The sequence below is a fragment of the Plectropomus leopardus genome, chromosome 2, assembly GCF_026936395.1.
Source record: "Plectropomus leopardus strain MGB_pleo_1.0 chromosome 2, ASM2693639v1, whole genome shotgun sequence".
In the NCBI taxonomy this organism is placed as follows: Eukaryota; Metazoa; Chordata; class Actinopteri; order Perciformes; family Serranidae; genus Plectropomus; species Plectropomus leopardus.
This window is the reverse complement of record NC_142177.1, coordinates 13394117-13412813: the sequence shown is the minus strand read 5'-3', so window position 1 is coordinate 13412813 and position 18697 is coordinate 13394117. Positions and strand designations below refer to the sequence as shown.

At 40.3% G+C, this 18697-nt stretch overlaps 1 protein-coding gene across 8 annotated transcripts in view; it reads right to left on the bottom strand.

Annotated features, from left to right (window-relative positions):
* Nucleotides 1-235: 235 nt before the first annotated feature.
* dlgap4b (discs, large (Drosophila) homolog-associated protein 4b) overlaps nt 236-18697 on the bottom strand; it is a 187022-nt gene continuing 168560 nt past the window's right edge. For 7 of the 8 annotated variants that reach the window (XM_088085642.1, XM_088085645.1, XM_088085631.1 and 4 more), the window contains 6 exons: nt 11129-11568; nt 10266-10354; nt 8818-9305; nt 6718-6809; nt 2869-3039; nt 236-1903 (listed from right to left, as the gene is read on the bottom strand). In XM_088085642.1, coding sequence (XP_087941768.1) covers nt 1661-1903; nt 2869-3039; nt 6718-6809; nt 8818-9305; nt 10266-10354; nt 11129-11568 — 1523 coding nt within the window. In that variant the 3' untranslated portion in view covers nt 236-1660. Of the gene's footprint in view, nt 1904-2831; nt 3040-6717; nt 6810-8817; nt 9306-10265; nt 10355-11128; nt 11569-18697 lie in introns of all 8 variants that reach the window. The other variant, XM_088085654.1, reaches the window with a different exon arrangement.

Here is an 18697-nt window from a genome sequence, read left to right as displayed (position 1 = left end):
GGCCTGTGCATATGGAAATAATAACCCTGTAATACGTGTGGTGCTGTGGCTACACTCCACTCTGTTTTTACAGTAAGCACTGTTACTGTTGAGCTCCCTGCTGCTAAAATTTAAATCTGTCAGATGAATTTAAAATAGTGAATTCATCTTTGGCTTATGCAGTCTTCCATAACAAGAAAAAAAAAAAGAAAAGAAAAAGCAAGCAGCATTTAATAAATGATGAAAACACAATGGCTAATGTATGCAATGCTTTAATTAAATATTTGATCTTTGAATAAAAAAGTGCAGGTACTTTGGATGATGTTCAATGACGGGAAACGATGATGGTAAAAAATAACTAAGATTGATTTTGTTGAGTGATGGGAGGCAAAATAAATCGAAATGCTCTTGGGAACATAGTATAAAAAATAACAGAAAGACACGTCCTAATGTGTGTCCCCACCAAAAATAAAAATGTTATCCTGCATATTCAGCCTGCTGCATTACTTTGATAAAAGCCCCAGATTCATTGGAGATGTACGAGTTGAATGCTAAGTGAGGTTAATAAAAGCACTTAAAGAAGCATCAAACAAACAGACGGAACAAAAAACCTGACTGAAATATTCACATATCTGCAGTTACAGCACAAACATGAAATTTGAAGCTCATGGGACAGAGAGAATCAAAAAGAGATTTGAGTTGAAGACATTTCCCTACAAAGAAAATAATTAGTAATATTATGGCCGCTGACATTCTGGCTGGAAATAGAGATCCTCATGCTCGGTCATCATCAATATCGGGATGTGCTTTCATTAAAAATCATTAAGAAACTAAACTTTACAGATTCTCACCAGTGTTTAAAATCTTTGACACAAGAACATTTTGAAGGACACACACACATACACAAGTTAATTGTTAGGAACTATATAAACCACCCTTTAAATCTGACTTTGATTTTCATCATACCAAAAATATTCATAATAACCAGATCTAAACATATTTTTATACAAAACAAAGGACGAGAAAAGTAAACAAATAAATACAAGGAAGACGTACATAGGTGTGAGTTTGTAGTGTGTGAGTGCAGTGATGTAGTGTGCACAGTGTGTGATGGCCACAAGGCGGTGTTGTGCAAAGCTACAAGATGGCCAATGATCTGGGAAGAGAGGAGGACGATGGGAGACAAAAGAGCATTATTGTTTGCCTTCTGTCCGCTTAATAGATCTTATAGCCAAGATAGAGGAACGTTTAAAACAGTCTTCATATAGATTCTTTAGGATATAATCGTCATAATAACAATACTTTCAATTTTATTATATCAAGAGCAGTAACAAGAAAGGACAAAGTTCATCTTCTGAGGTTTTCAATGGCAGCCTCAAAGGAGGAGTCTCCTGCCTCGTAGTCTGTTGAGTCCACACAGCTTCACTTTTCCTTTTTCTGCTCCGTTAAATCAGCGTTTGATGCCACCAGGACCAGCCCATAACTGTATGTCAAAAATGCCCAAATCCACCCCCACCCCAATCTCTGAGAATTTGACCTTTCCTCCCCCCAATCTCCATCCAGCTTTACTCAGAGTAGCTCATTTGCATTGCAAAAGTTTTCCTCTCGTTTTTCCAGGTATTTCAGTGATACTTATCTGTCTTTTGATCCAACCCTACTTCCTTCCCTCTCACTGTCTCTCTCAGAGACGAGTCTGGGCCTCGGGGACATAGATTTCGATGCTGTCCGCGCTCTCTGTGGCGGAGTTCTGGCGAAACGAGGCAGCCTTTTTAGCAGCCAGTAGACGCTTGCGAGCCTCATGTCTCTGCTTCTCTGCTGAGGCCGAAGAAGACGTGGATGAAGAGTCTGCACTCTTCTCGCGGCCCAGCTGTGGTCGTCCCTTACCGGGCTTCTTTGATGCTGGAGTGGCCTCCTTCTCCTCGTCCTGTAGTGTTGGAGTGATGAAACATGACAGACAGAGAGAGGGAGAGAGCAGTGTGTGAAGGAAAGAGAAAAGACAGATAAAAGACAGTGAGAGAATGTAACAGGAAACTGTCTTCATGAGGTTCTTTTAGTCTAGGCAGGTTTGGCAGACAGGACTTTGACAGAGACATTATGGCAGTGCTGATTTTTTTCATTAAAGCTTGAAGTAACATTCAGTGCTTTTAGGTGAAAAACAGAAAAACATGACAAATAGACAATTGGTAAAAATAGGGGCAAACAGAGAAAAACAGTCATTTATATGACAATTTTTGAAGACATGAAATGGTAACATGAATTGATGAAGCACAAGCACAATAAAGGGATCACAAGACAAACAGTCAGTGCATTAGCATTGCAAAGCAACATGAAGCAAGAGCACCTCAGCTATGAATCCATAAACTTGAAATATACACAGATATAAACATATAACAACAAACCACATACCAGACAGAGAGAAACGCTGACACACACACACACACACACACACACACACACACACACACACACACACACACACAAACACACACACACACACACACACACACACAACAAGACAACAGAGAAACAGAGAAGGAGCAAAGCAAGACAGCATTCTGTCACATGAGCCAGTGCATCTTAGCCATGCTCCACTGCAACCAGCACATCAGTAAGTGATGCATGCATGCTCAAAGCAGGGCTTTACATTTAAAAACACACCAACGACAGCCCTCTTTGAGATGACTTTTTCCATGCATGCCTAAAGGGATCTCTCTAGCCCCTTTGTATTGGACAGGGAGGCCCTGTTAAGAGTTCATCCCACGCAGGGGGAAGTCGAATGGGGAGGTAAAAAAGAGTGGGAGAAATGGTGGTGGTGGTGGGAGGAGAGAGGCCGGTTTCGGCGGCTTTCCTACCCCAGCCAGGGCACTGGGCAGCAGGGGTGGGAAGTACCTTCCGCTCAGGGGGCGACTGGGCAGCCGCAGACGGAATTGGCTGCCAGTCATTGGACTTGAGGTGGTAGAGCTCATCAAACTTGAGACTGATGTCCTCGATAGAGAGCTGCAGCAGGTCCCAGAAACCTGCCAGGTCCTGGGCTGTGGGCCGGGGGTTGGCATTCACATTCTGACCAAAAGAGGGAGAGGGGGGTGAAAATGAATGATCAACCAAAGAATGATGGGGAGAGAGGACACAGTTAATGTTGTTGTGTAGAACCTAAGAAATACAGTATATTACTTAATGATGGTTCAAAGAAGAGCTTTAACTATATTCAAAGGCTGCTGTGGCTATCAGCATGCACTGTTGCTAAAAAAAATGCTGGCACTCAGATGGCAATTAGCACACACTCTTCCTATTCAACAGCTGATGTATCCTTTAACTGAGATTTTACCTGCAGAGCTTTTTGTTGCTATGATGAATTGCACATGTTATGCTTGAGGCCATGGATGAGGCACTCAGCTTAGCCAGAAATATGATATGAATTTGTATTCACATTTTTATTTATTTATTCATTCATTCCATAATGCACATGCGAGAAACTTTGTATATGTGTAATGGAAGTTGGAGAAAGACCCATGGGGAAGGGGCACGTTAGGGTTAAGGAACATTAAAAAAAGATTCATGAGTATTTTATTTACCTCTCTACCTCTGTTACAGCTGTAATAGTCAGGCTACATCACATGATGCATACATTTATTTATATTTATTTTATTTGTTAAGAGAATGTCAAATATCAATATGTCAAATATGTGTGTGTTTATTTGTTATTAGATTCAATGTTGTTTTCTTTTTTTGTATGTAACCGTCTATGTCAATCTTTCATTGCACTGATATTTGTCTTGCGGCACTGACAGCAGTTATTGGTTGATGTATAGCTGCAAGATGTGTCAAAAATAAATAAAAACAATTGGTCAAAAAAAATTAAGAAGAAAAAAAAATACATTATATTAGAGAGTAAAAAGCATCACAGGACAGGGGAAAAGCTGCATCTATGGAGTGGTTTCCCTACAACTGAACTAAATTAATTTCACACAAGCCAGCATGTAGTGCAAAATAACACCTTATCTTTGAATCAAAATGTAAAAATACCCATAGGCTTTTATTCTGCTTCCTCTATTTGTTAGACTAAGTGTAGGCGGCCCATTTTACCCAGCGTTACAACCAGCTGGGATTTAGCTAGTCAGAGCCCATTACCCTACTACATGTCTATTGTACTGCTTGTTATTGAGTGTGCATACTGTACGGGAGTGAAAAACACATTTAACACTCAGCACTTGGGCTATGGCTCCTGACAAATCAGCCTTTAAATGGCTGCTTGGCCTAGGAGTTGCACAAGAAAACAAAACATAGAAATGAGTGAGTCTACTTTGAATGAATTCATGCTCATCTGCAGCAGAGATGGATCAGGTATGTCATTAAAAACAAATAATGATAAAATAAATCCAATATATAAAATCATACTCAACTTTATTTGAGAAGATGCTGCCAGTAAAAACTAGGCTACATTTCTAAAAATACTCCTAGTCCTAGTTGTGTCTATAATGTGAGAATCAGGGCAATGGGTGGGGTATCAGCGGGTCAGCTTTTGTGGGTCACCACTCCCATAACCACCCATGCCAGTTTTTTTTTGTGGACCTGGTTTGAAACAGCTGAATAACATGCAACAAAATTCCTTGGGCCAGACTCAGACCAGTGAAGTTGTGGTTCATAGTTGGCGCCCCACACTCCCAGACCACCCAGCACCCCAAAAAAGGTGTTTACTGGCAGCTTATTACTGCACTACACCTCTGCACTGCATTACTCACATACTGCACTTGTCTTCAAGTGCTGCTCTTTCCATATTGATCACTAGAGGGAGCCATTTCACAGCTCAATTCTTTTGTTAAGCTGAACTCCAGACGCAAAAAGGATCACAACAGAGCTTTGTTGTTTTTAGTGACATAGCAATACTGAAAATGCTATAAATGCTTCAACATAGACAATCAAAATAAGCCCAAACATTGAGCCAGAGAAATACAAGAAGGACATTCATCCTTTGAAAATGTCAACAAAAAGAGATGCAATCATCCCGCATCCAGCGTCGTATTAAGATTAAAAGTAACAACAGACTAACCCCCCCACTTGTTTACAAACAGCTGACACTGTTTGCCAGTCTGTGCAGGCTTTACACAAACCATAAACAGATATAAAGTAAATCCTGCTCTGACTTCTTTCCCCTGACACAGCCACAGTTTGTTATTCTTTGGGCAGACTGGCTTTGTTTGTGCAGGCTTCACATTTTTCTTCATATTTAGGACGCTGCATTCACTGCTGTGGTGTCCAGATATTTGGGGAAAAACACATGCTGTGCTGCTATACTGATAACAGACCCGAGAAGCTATGGACAAGCAGTTATTACAATTATTGCTTGTGATTACCTTCCTAACTAAGTGAATTCTTGGACAAGATATGCTAAGTAGCTTCTCTGGAGAGCTACCCAGTATGTATTGTGCAAAATATTATTACAAGTTTAATCATTGCTAAGCAAACTAAATCACACACTTATGCAAATAAGGTGGCTTAAATAATCAGGTATATGCTACAGTGATCAATCCATACAAAGCATTCATTGTTGATATGCCTACCTAACGCCAAATGATTTCTTCACAGTGAAACATCAACTGTGTCAATAATACATTAACATAATGCAATGCATAATGCAATTAACAGTGGCTTCAAGTAGACAGTTGATGTGGCCATATGATCTCGTTCTCTCATTTCTCTTGTGGTTTCTTGCTACCTGACCTGAGTCTGATGGGCCGTGTCACTATCAGGCTACATGTCTGCATTAGGTCATTTTGTTACACACAGCTTCAGGATAGGTTTGGTCAACTTCACATACAATCTATTTAGCTAATCTATTTAACAGTTGCATGAGAAAAAAGACAGAGAATATAGAAGATCTCTGTTTTTTCAAATTACCTTTTCAATCTTTTATTGTAGATTTTAAAAAATATATTTAAAAAAAAAAGGAAGAAAAAAGACTGATTGTGTAGACACATATTCAGAGTGAACAGGGAGTGAAGTATTAATATACTCAGGTTGATTATGGGGTCGACGTATTCGTATTTTCTAGGAATCACTCCTTTCAGTTTATTTTTTTATTTATCAGTATTGGACTGTTAAAAAAGAAAAAAAGTATATGAGATGATTAAATATTTGAATTTTATTTGCTTTGCTGTCTCAATAAAAGCCTAATCAAAAAATGTCTTTTTAGAGATGTTTTTTTCTTGCCACGGTGACAGCTTCGGAAGACCATAATGACATTGTAAAATGTTTAATTGTATCTGTAAGTGTACAGGCATGTTACGTTTCATTTACCAGCCATGATCAACATCTGGCCAATATTTGGGAAGTTGAGTTTCACATCTACAAAAAGGTTAATCAGATTTATTTGAGATGCTATAGTGATACAGTGTCATGTGCTGGTAGTTGGCTACAGTTTGTAAAATGCCATTTCCAGTAAAACACGTCATTGGAGAGGAATGGCTTATTGGCTTAATATAAGCTCCTTGTATTTTGTGCTGGTGGGCCACCATGCCTTATACTGTGTAGGCCTAATATGCTGTGTATCATGGCTGTTCCAACATTAGTCAGTGTTCATTTGTGTGAAAGCCTTTATGTGTACTGAGGTGATCATGTATTGCAGAAGATAGAATTTCAAACGTACTTTAGGTTTAGTTCGATCTCAGAAAATGTGGGTTTTGGTTTCATGCCTGTGCTGACAAGGAGAGTGGAAGTGTCACAAAAAGGCAATATACACACCAAGTTTTGTTCACACAGTCCCCGAAACTGCTGGAACTTCTGGGACATTAGGAGCTGGGCACATCCGACTGCACTGCGAACCTTCCCCAGCACTGGAGAGAAAACAAAAACCAACACATATAAATTATTACAGCAGGTAGTGAAACATTTCAGTGTACTTTGCAATGTCTTGCCCAAATAACTTCACAGGGTGGCATGAAGAGAATGACAGTGTATGGGACAATGTTATCCTCTTTATATGCATCTAAGTTTATATTAATACTCTAGCCTGCTGTCCATCAGTGGTCACTACGCTTGTCTGTCGCTGTGTCAAAACTAGGACAAACATCTGCCCGGACAAAATTGGGACTGCTGATCGCTGGATTGCAGTGTTATAGCAATGTGATTATAGTATGGGGAGATCGAGCTCTAGTGTACAGATTTGCATCAGATTTGAATACTGACTACTTTACTGTATAAAAGGTCAAGGACATTTGTTTGAAAAAAAGAAAAAACATATGGGCTTATGAAGACACGGAGCCTTGTTCATGCAGTGATGTGCTTCTAATATGAACCGAGCATTCAAACTTCCCCTCTGTTTGTTTGTTTATGTGTGTGTATTTGTGTGCTGATGTTGGAGCACTGATCTAATCTGGAGGTTTAATCAGTTCCAGAGTAGATTTGTGTAATTCAGGGGATTACAGGCCTGCTTGTGTGTGGTAACCCCAGGTATTACAGCCTCATCCCCTCCATGCTGAGAATGTCTGATTGTAGGGCCGGAGGAAGAACCCCAGAAGAGAGCACAGCCCTATAACTGAGCTCTGAACCACATGGCGAGGTCAGACAGCAATAGACCTCTGGAAGGAGGCTGAGGATGCGGGGTTCATTCGAAGGGCTTGCATATTTGGACTTTAAGCAATGCTTTGCTTGTACATTTGGCTACGTTCTGCTATTTCTGGGCCAAATAACTTAGTGTAACTTAGGAGATGGATATTTATTGTGCTAACCCAAGAGAACGTCTTTAAAATGTGATTGGCCATCATCATTTCAATAGAAATAGATCACACTATTATTAGTTTTGTATCTCTTTCCGCAAATTAAACACACCTCTGTATCCTTTTTGTTTATGTCATAAAATCTTGCGCAAGTATTTTAGTGAGGGTAGAAAACAGACTGGATTATGCAATGATCACCACAATGTACGAGCTGGCCAGATGAACTTGTCGAAACTTTGACACAACTTTGTTCACTTTCTCACAATACAAACACACCTGGAGTGGGAAACTTGGGAGGCATAGAGACAAAGAGGTCCGGGACCAGATGCATAAAACTCTGTGTAGACTAAAACTGTGTGTACGCACAAATACAGAAATATGCATTTGCATTCTTTTTTCATTTTATTTATAAAGCCATGCATACGCCTGATCCTGTTTTATAAATCTTCATCATCACTGCATCATGCTCAAGCCTTATTTCAACTCCCACGGTCTGCCATAAATGGATGTAGAAACACCCTTAAATATCAATTTACATATCAATATTTGTGCCCCTCCACCACTCAATAGACCTGTAAGAGAGAAATACAGGAAAGAAAGTGCAATTTTACTGACTGAGTTGTATCAGCCAGGCTCTCCAGCAGTGCCTGAGCAGCCGTCAATACGCATCCATACCGCTAACTCATGACATTTCTGCAAACCATGATCATTATTATTATTATTAAACATCAGGAGGATGATCAATGATTCATTCATTTCACTTCTTTTGAACTGACTTTACAAATTACTTCACAGGATAAAATTAAACGATCACTAACAGGGAGATGAATGTAAATAAAAGTAATGATGAGTTCATCTCTCGTAAATAATTTGAAATCAACCTTATAAATGCACCCTTGACTGACATTTTACACAATGCTGTGTAAGCTGCAAAGAAAAAGCCTGATGGCACAATCAGTGAAACTGGCAAATACCCTAAAAACCATTTTATCCCTCTCTCACCTTAGATTCATTCTTGTTCTCATTACCTCACCTGCAGCTATCTCAGCTAAACAACACGTATATGAGTACACATCATTTGTGCATCTGGCCCCTGGGGTTATAGTGAGTGCCCCGGCATTCTTACCCTCCTCTGAGAGCTGGTTATCTTTGGTCTCCTGCTCCATCTGTTGGCACCAGCCTTCCATGCGTCCCGTCTCGGCTTGCAGCAGCTTCAGGAACCAGTGGCCGTCTCTCCGACACAGCGTCCCCCCTCCTCCGCTCTGGGGAACACTGTTGTTACTCCCATTCCCACTCTCCAGCCAAGGGTCTGGAGGAGGTAGAGATGAGGGGTCTAGCGCTGGGTCCAGACTTTCTGAAAAGGAGGAAGAGCTACTTCGTGTGGTTGAGCGGTTGAGAATCTGCCTGGGCGGTGGAGGTGAGGAGGTGTCACCAGTAGCGTCTCCGTTGTCTAAATAGTCCTGTCCAGGTGGGGAGCTTGTAGATTGGCTGGCACTATTGACCATAACTTTCTTTTCAGATTGTTTGGTGTTGTTGATATGGGAGATGACAGGGATGTCCTGTGTGTCTGAGTCCATTTCTTGTTTTGAGGCCATGCTGCTGGAACGACTGAGCCTGAAATAAAGGGCGAGACTCACTGTTACAGATGGGCCTTTTCAAGAGAACAATTTTCCCAATTTAGTTTTCTGTGTTCACCGTTGTGTGCACAACAATGGACAAACAAAACAATAAATTATTCAAGAGTGATGTCTCCGTTACAGGAACAAATACGTAATGCTTAGTTGCGACACAGAGTCACTTCTGCTGATCAATAAATGAACAGAATCGATCCAAGACTGGGCTGTGATATGAATGCACTCAGACTCAGTGGGAGTCTACCTTCTTGTTTTCACATAGCAAATCGAAAAGTAGGCTGAACATGAATGCTGTCTGACTCAATATCATTTCCATTTCTTGTTATAACTCAGGAAATGCTTACAAGTGGCGATTAAGTCAGATAAGGAAATATAATAAGTGCATGACTGAAGAATCTTAACCAATTTTAGATATGGACAAGAACAGCAGAAGACTGGGAAAGCGCAGGGTCAAAAGCAGCTGAGGGATCATAGTATAGCACAAATGAGTATACAACAACGAAAAAACACAAGGAAGGAGGGGGTATAAATGAACAGAGGAACTCTTGTTTAGCTGATAAAATACCAGGAAGGAGTCAGAGCAGCTGCTACACACAAACACAAAACGCAGCATGCAAAACTAAGAAAATACAGGAGGAAGGCAGTATGAAACTTCCTGGAATTCAAGACATTACAAGCACAGAATGCAAACTACACATCAATAACCTAAGAATAAGTCTCAGATATTCAGTAAGCAGAGACACGTTCAAATAGTAAAAGCTCATGCCAGGAATCCACTTAAACACCAACAGTACAACACACAAGGATAGATTTCAGACAAAAACATTCACATTGCTTTCACATCTACATAGCTTCTGTAAAGGGAAAGAATGGTCAGAGCAGTGTGTGTGGTTGTAATATAAATTCCTCACGTTGTTACAAGGACAGGAAGAGGACTTACTGCCACCCGTCCTCCACCTGTACTCCAATTGACTGAAATTTGGCCAATGGTGGGGTCTCCTCTCGTGGAACTTCCTGAATACAGTCAACCTTAAAACAAATAGTGAAACAGTGAAATTAAAAAAGCATAATCACTAAAAGAAACAAAAATGAGGAATATTAGCTCAAAAATCCCCCAATTCTAGCTACAGTCTATCTATCTAGTCTAGTCTGTCTATCTCAACTGTACTAGCTATCTAGTACAGTTGTGCAGGGCTTTTAATTTGCCAAGTGACAAACCAAAACATCAGAGGAATAATTCAGAGAAAATCTGTATAATTTTGCGCTTGGTTTTCTATTAAGTGTCACGATTAATGGATTTCGCTGACAGAGCTCTGCTAATATGCAGGGTCTGCAAAATGGAGAAAAGGGCTGTTATTTCAGTACAGACAGAACAGAAAGTTAGGGTCTGGGGGAACGCAAACTGAAATGCATTTTCGGTCTGCTACAGCACAGTATGCAGCCAACTCTAATGATAGAGGGATGTTCACCCAAATGAGACCTTTAGCTTGCATGCACAATTTTGGGCTTGAGGTGACACACTCAGACATAGCTCTACACCACAGAGGATTACTGTTAAAAATGATCTTTTTCCCTGGATTAGAGCTCATAAGGCAGAACAAGCTACACTTCAGAAAACAGTGACTTGGTACTACAACCCCAGGAGGGCCATGATGAGAGGTCTAAAACAATAAAAAGAGTCAGGAGGAGCAGAAATGAGCATTCTCTATCGTGGTTCTATGTTCCCTGTGTTAGCATGAGTTAATATAACAGCCCTGATTCAACTGCACCAGCCCTCGACAGTGCTACAGTCCCATTGCCTACCTGTATGCCAATGGAGGACAGCTTCCGCCTGGGAACTGGCGCCACTAGGGGCTCCTCTGCCACTAGATTCCCTTTGTTTACTCCTGATTTAAGTGATTCATGCTGAACTACTGAGTCACTTGTCTCAGTGGAAGCATTAGTGGTGGTTGGGGCGATTGGATCTCTCGCGGTGGCGATGGGAGTGGGGATGATGTGTGGAGGGCGGGGAATGCCCCGGGCCAGACTGTTGGCACGGGTGCTGTCAAGGCTGTCAGAGGAGTTGCTATGAGCGTGGCTTGACTGGCTGTTGACCTCCGACCTCCGGTCCTGCTGGTCCAGGTAGTTGTCCTGTGCTGACTCTGTGCTGCTCTGTACTGTCACAGAGATGTAGGGTTTGGAGGTTGTGCGTGGCGGCACTGGTGGAGGAGCAGCCTTCTTACAGGTGGTTATGCATGTAGAGACTGAAGGGGAAAAGGGGAAACAAGAGGAAGAAAACATGAGAAAGAGAGAAACAAAGGAAGAAGGACAACAAATGATAGAGGCAAAGATGTTTTAGCAGACCTTTGAGTCTAATCATATCCAGGCAGTAAACTCAAAACACAAGAACAAACCTTAGGACTTCCCAAATATTCAACTATTTGTGGCAGCCCACCACTATTAACAATCTGCCGCCACATTTAGATTTTCTTTTTTGCATACTCTGGGCACAGAGGGAGCAGCAGAATGCCAGGTCAGTGAAAGGGAAACTATTCATTGTGTTGAAGTTTGCATTCCCTTGCCTCTGTAGCAGCTGCTCCTTTTGATCTCATCAGCTGTGATCAGATTGACTTAACAATTATTTACCCTGCAACTCCCAACTCCACAAACAGCTGCGGAGGAAAAAGATCTCATGAAGAGTTCCGCCTGCGCTGTATTCACGGACCCGCAAAAACATTGGAATTTCGAGAGCAGACAGAATCATTCAAAGGACAAACACACACATACATAGGAAAAAAATACATAGAAAATTTGCTGCCCCCTTCACCTGTCAACCACCGCCAAACATAGATTCCAATTCTGTGGGAGACATTGATCCAATTACAGAAGAGGTACTAAAACAGCTCAAAACATCGCCCTAATTGCTTGTCAGCATCATTCTGGGAGATGACAAACAAGTTGTCTCAGGATGTCCACATCATAATGAACATGAAAACACAGGGACATTGTTGCATGAAAGCTGGAACACCATCAGAATCAGTGAGGCATCCTGTAAAGTGGAAAATCAAATAAGGCAGGACATAGAACAAACATACCGTTTGAGACAGGTGACTAAAGGAAAATCACACACACTCTTCACTTTAAAGCCTCGATCATGAGACAGATGATGAACTCACTGAAGCAATTAGTTGACCATCTGACTCTGAAGACCGAATATGGTTGAGAAGCTGAAGGAGGACATTTATCTGCACCACTCCCTAATGTCAGACCAAATATGCCCTCCAGTTTTAAAGGACAATAGGAAGGTACATCAACCATAGAGAGAGAGGAGGGAGAGAAACAGATGTTACATCCATATTTCTCAGGTTTTTTTTTTATTTAATGACTGTTATCAAAGTCCCTGGTATGAAATACAGAAAAAAGTCTGACACCAATGACAAATGAGCTGCCAAAAACTGAGGCAACTGACAAAACTATACAAAAAAGTGGACACTAAGTACTAAGCTTTGTATTGGATTATTTTACACTGCTTAGTGTCATGGTCACATGGAAGCATGTAGGGTTAAATATCTATGGCTGAGCTTCTTACAGTGGGAACTTTTATGTGGGCTTAAATGAAATCCACACAGCGTGAGTCCAGCACTCAACATAAAAAGCAGATTTTTTTAAACACAAACAAAACTCAGTGAAAAACCTCCCTTCATTGCTCAGTCCTCTGCCTGTCTGACTACATTATTCCACTAGCAGCAGAGCCACTCTTATCCATCAACCAAATCAATTGTCTGTGATGAGGTCAATGGATCCTTTTACGGTCAGAAGTGTATCAGCGTGAGCAGAAATAAATAACCTGTCTGTGAGCAGGAATTCTTCCAAAGACAATGAATCACAAGTTTATGTGCTACAAATGAAAACTACAACTGTATGTGGTTGAGACATTACAGACTTCAGTCATCTAGATCATTTCCAAATGAAAATAAGACTGAATTCTCGTGTAGATTATATGAAGTCTGAAAAGCTCTTCTGTTGCCTATATGAAAATCCAAAGAGTCTTTGATGCCTTCAATCAGCAGACCACAGGAATTGCCTCATGCTGCATATGTACATAGTAAATGTAGAGTTCAATGCTGAATCACTAAAACCTATAATCTAAACAGGGAATTTTTTTGTAACACTATGAACCCTGCGGCTACTATATGATCCCTTAAACAGATGCTTTACTCAACACCACACTGGAAAGAACTGTGGAAAGTTGATGGAACCTGTACAAGACCATAGAAAAGTTAGTACAGAGAGGGACAGATGATATTTTGAGGCTGAGCAAGGAGAAATTAAGTTTGTTTAACTCAAAGCAGTTATGGCAGCACAAGGTACTTCAGCCTTTTATTAAATAAATGTAATAATTTCATTTGTGGATACAGAGTCTGTATTTGCTGCCTTTAACGTATTTGCTTACGAATATCAGTTTATGGTGAGGATTGCACCTCAATAAGAAAATCAGTGGGACAGTTTGTGCTTTCATAGTCTGATATTAACATCAAATATGCTTCCATCTGATGAAACTGTGGCAGGAGCAATTTTAGTGTCAGGGATATGAATTTAATCAAATGATTTTGTAATGAAATTACATGGTGTGTGTCTTTGGATGTCACTTACAAGCAGAACCATAATCTGTGCACAACACCAAAAACAAAATAAATTTGTCTATGGGCCATTCCATTGGCCATGAGTTCATTTACACTAATATTCCCCAATCATTATGAATATGACAATATTTTTAATTTGATACAGGTCATGTAAATGGCATATTCCGTTTGGACTTTCCAGATTGGCCTTTTTTCTGAAAGTATGTCTTTCGATGAAGATGTGTGGGAATTGCTGATATTATTCAGGTATCAGGGGCCTTCTTTCGACATGTATAACATAGTTTGTGACACATGCCATCTTGCCCATTTGTCGTCAGCTCTGTGCGTTGTTGTGGACGCGTGGTACACAAACCAGTTTTGTAAAACATGCATACCTAAAAGAAAAGTCCATGTTTTTGGTTTCATATAGTAACAGAGTTACTTTCAGACATTATGAAAGATCTGGATATAGACATATTTTTGAATGTGCATGGATTTTACAAAGTCAACACTTTTAAGAAGGTGGTTGAAGAAATGAAAGTGGAAGGCTGCATTTGCATGGCTGAACAAGTCTGATATCTGATATGAAAAATGGTAGTGATCTTGGAAGGGAAAAAATCCCTTCATGATACAAGTACCCCAACACTTTCACTTTTCCATATTCTGACATGAAAACAACATATTAGAGAGTATTAACTGTAATATGCATGTCTGCATGTAAATGGGAATATTATTGGAATATTAATTTTCATTAGCCACGTAAACAGCTTATTAATAAATTGTGTTTTTCAGATTAAGGGCAAAAAACAGACTATTTTTTGCATATAAAAGCAGTTATATCGACTCTGGTAACTGGGCCATACCTTTCTGTAAAGCTCAGCCATTGTGTAATAAAAGGTGTTGTACTCAAAATGTACAAGCCCACACAGACACATAATCACCAGACTTGAGATACTTCAGTCAATCTCTCAAAAATCCTGAGATTGTAATAAATAGTCACAATTTCCTGTGGTGACATCTGAAACAAAACAACATGACAGCATTTGATGACCCTCTGAGGCACTGCATGAAGCAAACACTGTTTATGCCTCGTGCTGCTGCACTGAATGCTGTAGTCATCAAGGATTTTGAAAAAGCCTTGCAGCAAACATGTGAGCGGCTGAGAAAACACTCAAACAAAAGGGTTGTTGTTCACTGTAATCCGCTGCTAAGCTTTATCTCTAATGTTTATGCAACCACACCTATCACAAAACTCATATGACCTCACACATATCTTTGTGTCAGATTAAACTCTTGAACTGTGAGGTGACAAACTGTTGTTGGTCAGTTATTCTGGAGAATTGAATCTGCTGGCTGAAAGGTCGTCCTGGTCCTCCTCTCAGAGCCTCTGTAAGAGCAAACTGTTTTAATGTGTTTACATCCTGTTATTTAGAAAAGCATGCTATTGTATTTTCAGTTAGCTATTTAACCGAAAGATTATCTATAACAAAGGCTTCAGTTAGCTTAGCATAGTTCGATATTTGCCATATCATAGTTCCCTTTAATGATTCTGCCAGTTTAAAACAAACAAACAAAATGTCAGTGGATTCAGCCCAGGTCCCCAGGAAAGCTGCTGAGCCCAAATTCCATTTTTCTCAGTGGTCGGTTGGAGTATTGCTGCAAATATATCCCGAGCTCAAAGCGACCCAAAAAGCATTTCCCCCATAGACCACTATTATAATAGAGATGCCTGTAAGACTGATGACAGAATACCTCGAACTGCAAGAAGGTCAGTTATGAACCTTCTACTATGAATTTTTCATCCATTGAGGATTCATATTTGTAAAATTTCCCTCAAGGCGAGAAAAGGTATAGAAAAATCTGTGACACCACCACAATGTAAAGTCTATGAGCCTGGCGGAAACTCTGGGTTGGAGCCAGTGGGAGAAAAACATATTCAGTGGGCTGCATACTGCGTAAGTAAACCCGGAAGCTAGAAATGTTTTTGCCATGTGTGCCAGGTGAGCAATTCCACTGAGCTAAATAAGCATCATCTGGGCGTTTGGTATCTACTCACTATTTTACATCTGCAATTCAGTCAAATCATTCTCTTGTGTTCGCACTCTGCAAAAGTAGTGTGGAGCCAGTTGCAGACTGGTTCTGTGACTGATCAGCATCAAAGCTGAGACACTAAACAGCAAACTCCTGTGATGCACTTGAGGTTATATTTCAATGAAGCCAAAACTGACATCATCTGCAAACAACAGAGATAACACCCAAACCACACCCAAACTCAACCATCCTGCCAGACCTTCTGCCTTTATATCCCGCACATGAACATCAAAAACGACACTGGACACACACCCTTTAGAATGTCCAGCCCTTTTTGTAAATAACAGGATTATCATACAAACGTCACTCATCACTCACTGTGATGCTTTACTTGTTGGAACACATCTTCCGCTGCACAATTTAAAGATGGGAACCACTGACCCAGTCTGTTAGTCAAAAAGATGTCCCTGAAAGCCACAAGATAGATGTGTATTTGTGTCAGCTGTAGCATCTTTGTGATATCCAGTGCTGTCATCATTTTACAACAGATCCTGTCTACTTTTGGCATCTTGCAAGACAGAAATCCAGCCCAACAAATCTATTTTAAGAAACACTCACCATAGCTTAAAGGCCACTAGCTGTAGATTATCCACCGGCCTCTGACCACCATCCTTGCCTTAGGAAAACCTGCTGAGACAGCTTTTCACTGTCCATGTCTGTCACATGACAGAGATTCATAGATGCTGGGCGGAATAGGGCTGTCACTGTTGTGGCAGTTGTGTTGCGAGGGCTCCGCTCCTGCATCCCAGTCTGCAGGATAGCTGTCACTAACTGGGTGTGCGAGAGGGCGTAGATGCGTGTGTGTGTTTGGACACCTGCCTTGCAGTTCTCCAAGTGTCACATCATGCTTTCGTCATTGTGAACAGAATTCACCCTCAAGTCTTAATACCACAGAATCTGCTTTGCCCACAAAACAAGCCCTGAAATCATAACTGACAGCTGCCTCTGAGATTAGACGGGAGATAAAGTAGGGGAGCTGGATACAATAAATGGGCCGGGCCAATATTATAAGATGATTTCAGCTTTTGACAAATATATCAATGCTGTATGGCCAATGGATACCAAGAAACTATAGCAAGGAAATGTCAAGATAATCTTTTAATTAGCAAACAGCCTCATCATTACATAATTTCCCCACCAGAGAGCGCTGACAAATTTAGCCACATGAGTGGGATCTCTTGGGATGGAAAAGTTGGGTGGTCCACCACATTGGTCAAAACTGACATCTTTCCATAACTATTGGCTTGACTGCCATAAAATTACAGACATTCATGCCACCCTTAGGAAAATTTTTCTCAACTTTTGTGATGCCTGGACTCTCCATATACTTCCATCATTTTGTCCAAATATATTACTGTCTGACTGAACACACTATACTAAAAACTGATGATGCTCCCATCGACCTTCGCTATACTTTTGTGTTTGTACATCCTGTAAAAAGTATGATACCAGTAGGGATGTGCCATATCATTATCATCATATATCATTCATGATAATACTGATATATCTTTTAATATGACAAGTGAATTAATATTGTGATAATGGCAATATCCCAACTTGTTGACATAATTTCACCATACCATTAAGCTTGGCAACAACAAGTAAGGCTGAGAGCTACCAGTTACTGTTGTAAAACTAGTTTAGTTTTTAGTTTGATAATATTTGAAGGAAAACTATTACATTTATGCTGAAAACTATTACACTTTTTTGTAGCAATTGTTGTTATAATTGTGTTCTTGAAAACAATAAAATATTGTTATATTTTTTAGTATTTTGTCATATCACCAAAAATATTGTTATTGCAAAGATACCCTGAAATATCCTGGTATTATTTAAGGGCCACATCAGCCACCCTAAATAACAGTACCAATACCAGTGCCCTTAAAGTGATTCTGATAACGAAAGAGTACTTCATTTGATACCTCTTTTCCCCTTTAAATTCGATACCTGTGATGTGAATGGAGGCAAACAGCTGTGTAAAATGCCACCAGACGCCACCGGCATGTAATATAGCTGTACTTTTAAACGTTTGGTGGCATCTCGGCACACTAAACTGCCAACGCTGTCAAAAACACAGCGCTCGACTTCACCACGCCATAGACTGTATGGGTTGTAGCTACTGCAATAGTAATCACATTATGCATTAAACTGAAGAACACTTGCAGTGACTGGTTGCAAGCAAACTATACAAGCAGTCTTTTTTCATCTGGGTACAAAAAGGATTGAATACAGATATCTATGAAGAGTTTTGATACTACTTGGTACTCGTTATTTCAGTTGATTCCTTACAGGTATCAAGTACCAAACCCCAGTCCTAACTGTCAATTAGGATATGTTAACATGCTAACATGCTAACCTAATAATAAATATTTGATTATATTTGCAGCATCCCTATATCTCATTGCAGAGATTAAGGGGATGCAGTGATGCTACCAGACACAGTGTAACAATGGTGTGCAAAGGAAAACCACATAGCAGATCAGACAGGTTTTAAACAAGTTTGAAGTTCAACCGCAACATCCTCTGTTCACACTGTGTTAAGTGTGTTAGCTACTGGTTTCACAAGATCCCAGATCTCAGCAGTGAAACTGGTGAGTAATTGGGGGCAGAATGGCCAAAACTGAGAAATGAAGGCTCTTAAAACAGAATTTTATGGTGTAACAAAAAGAGTACAGCGTAT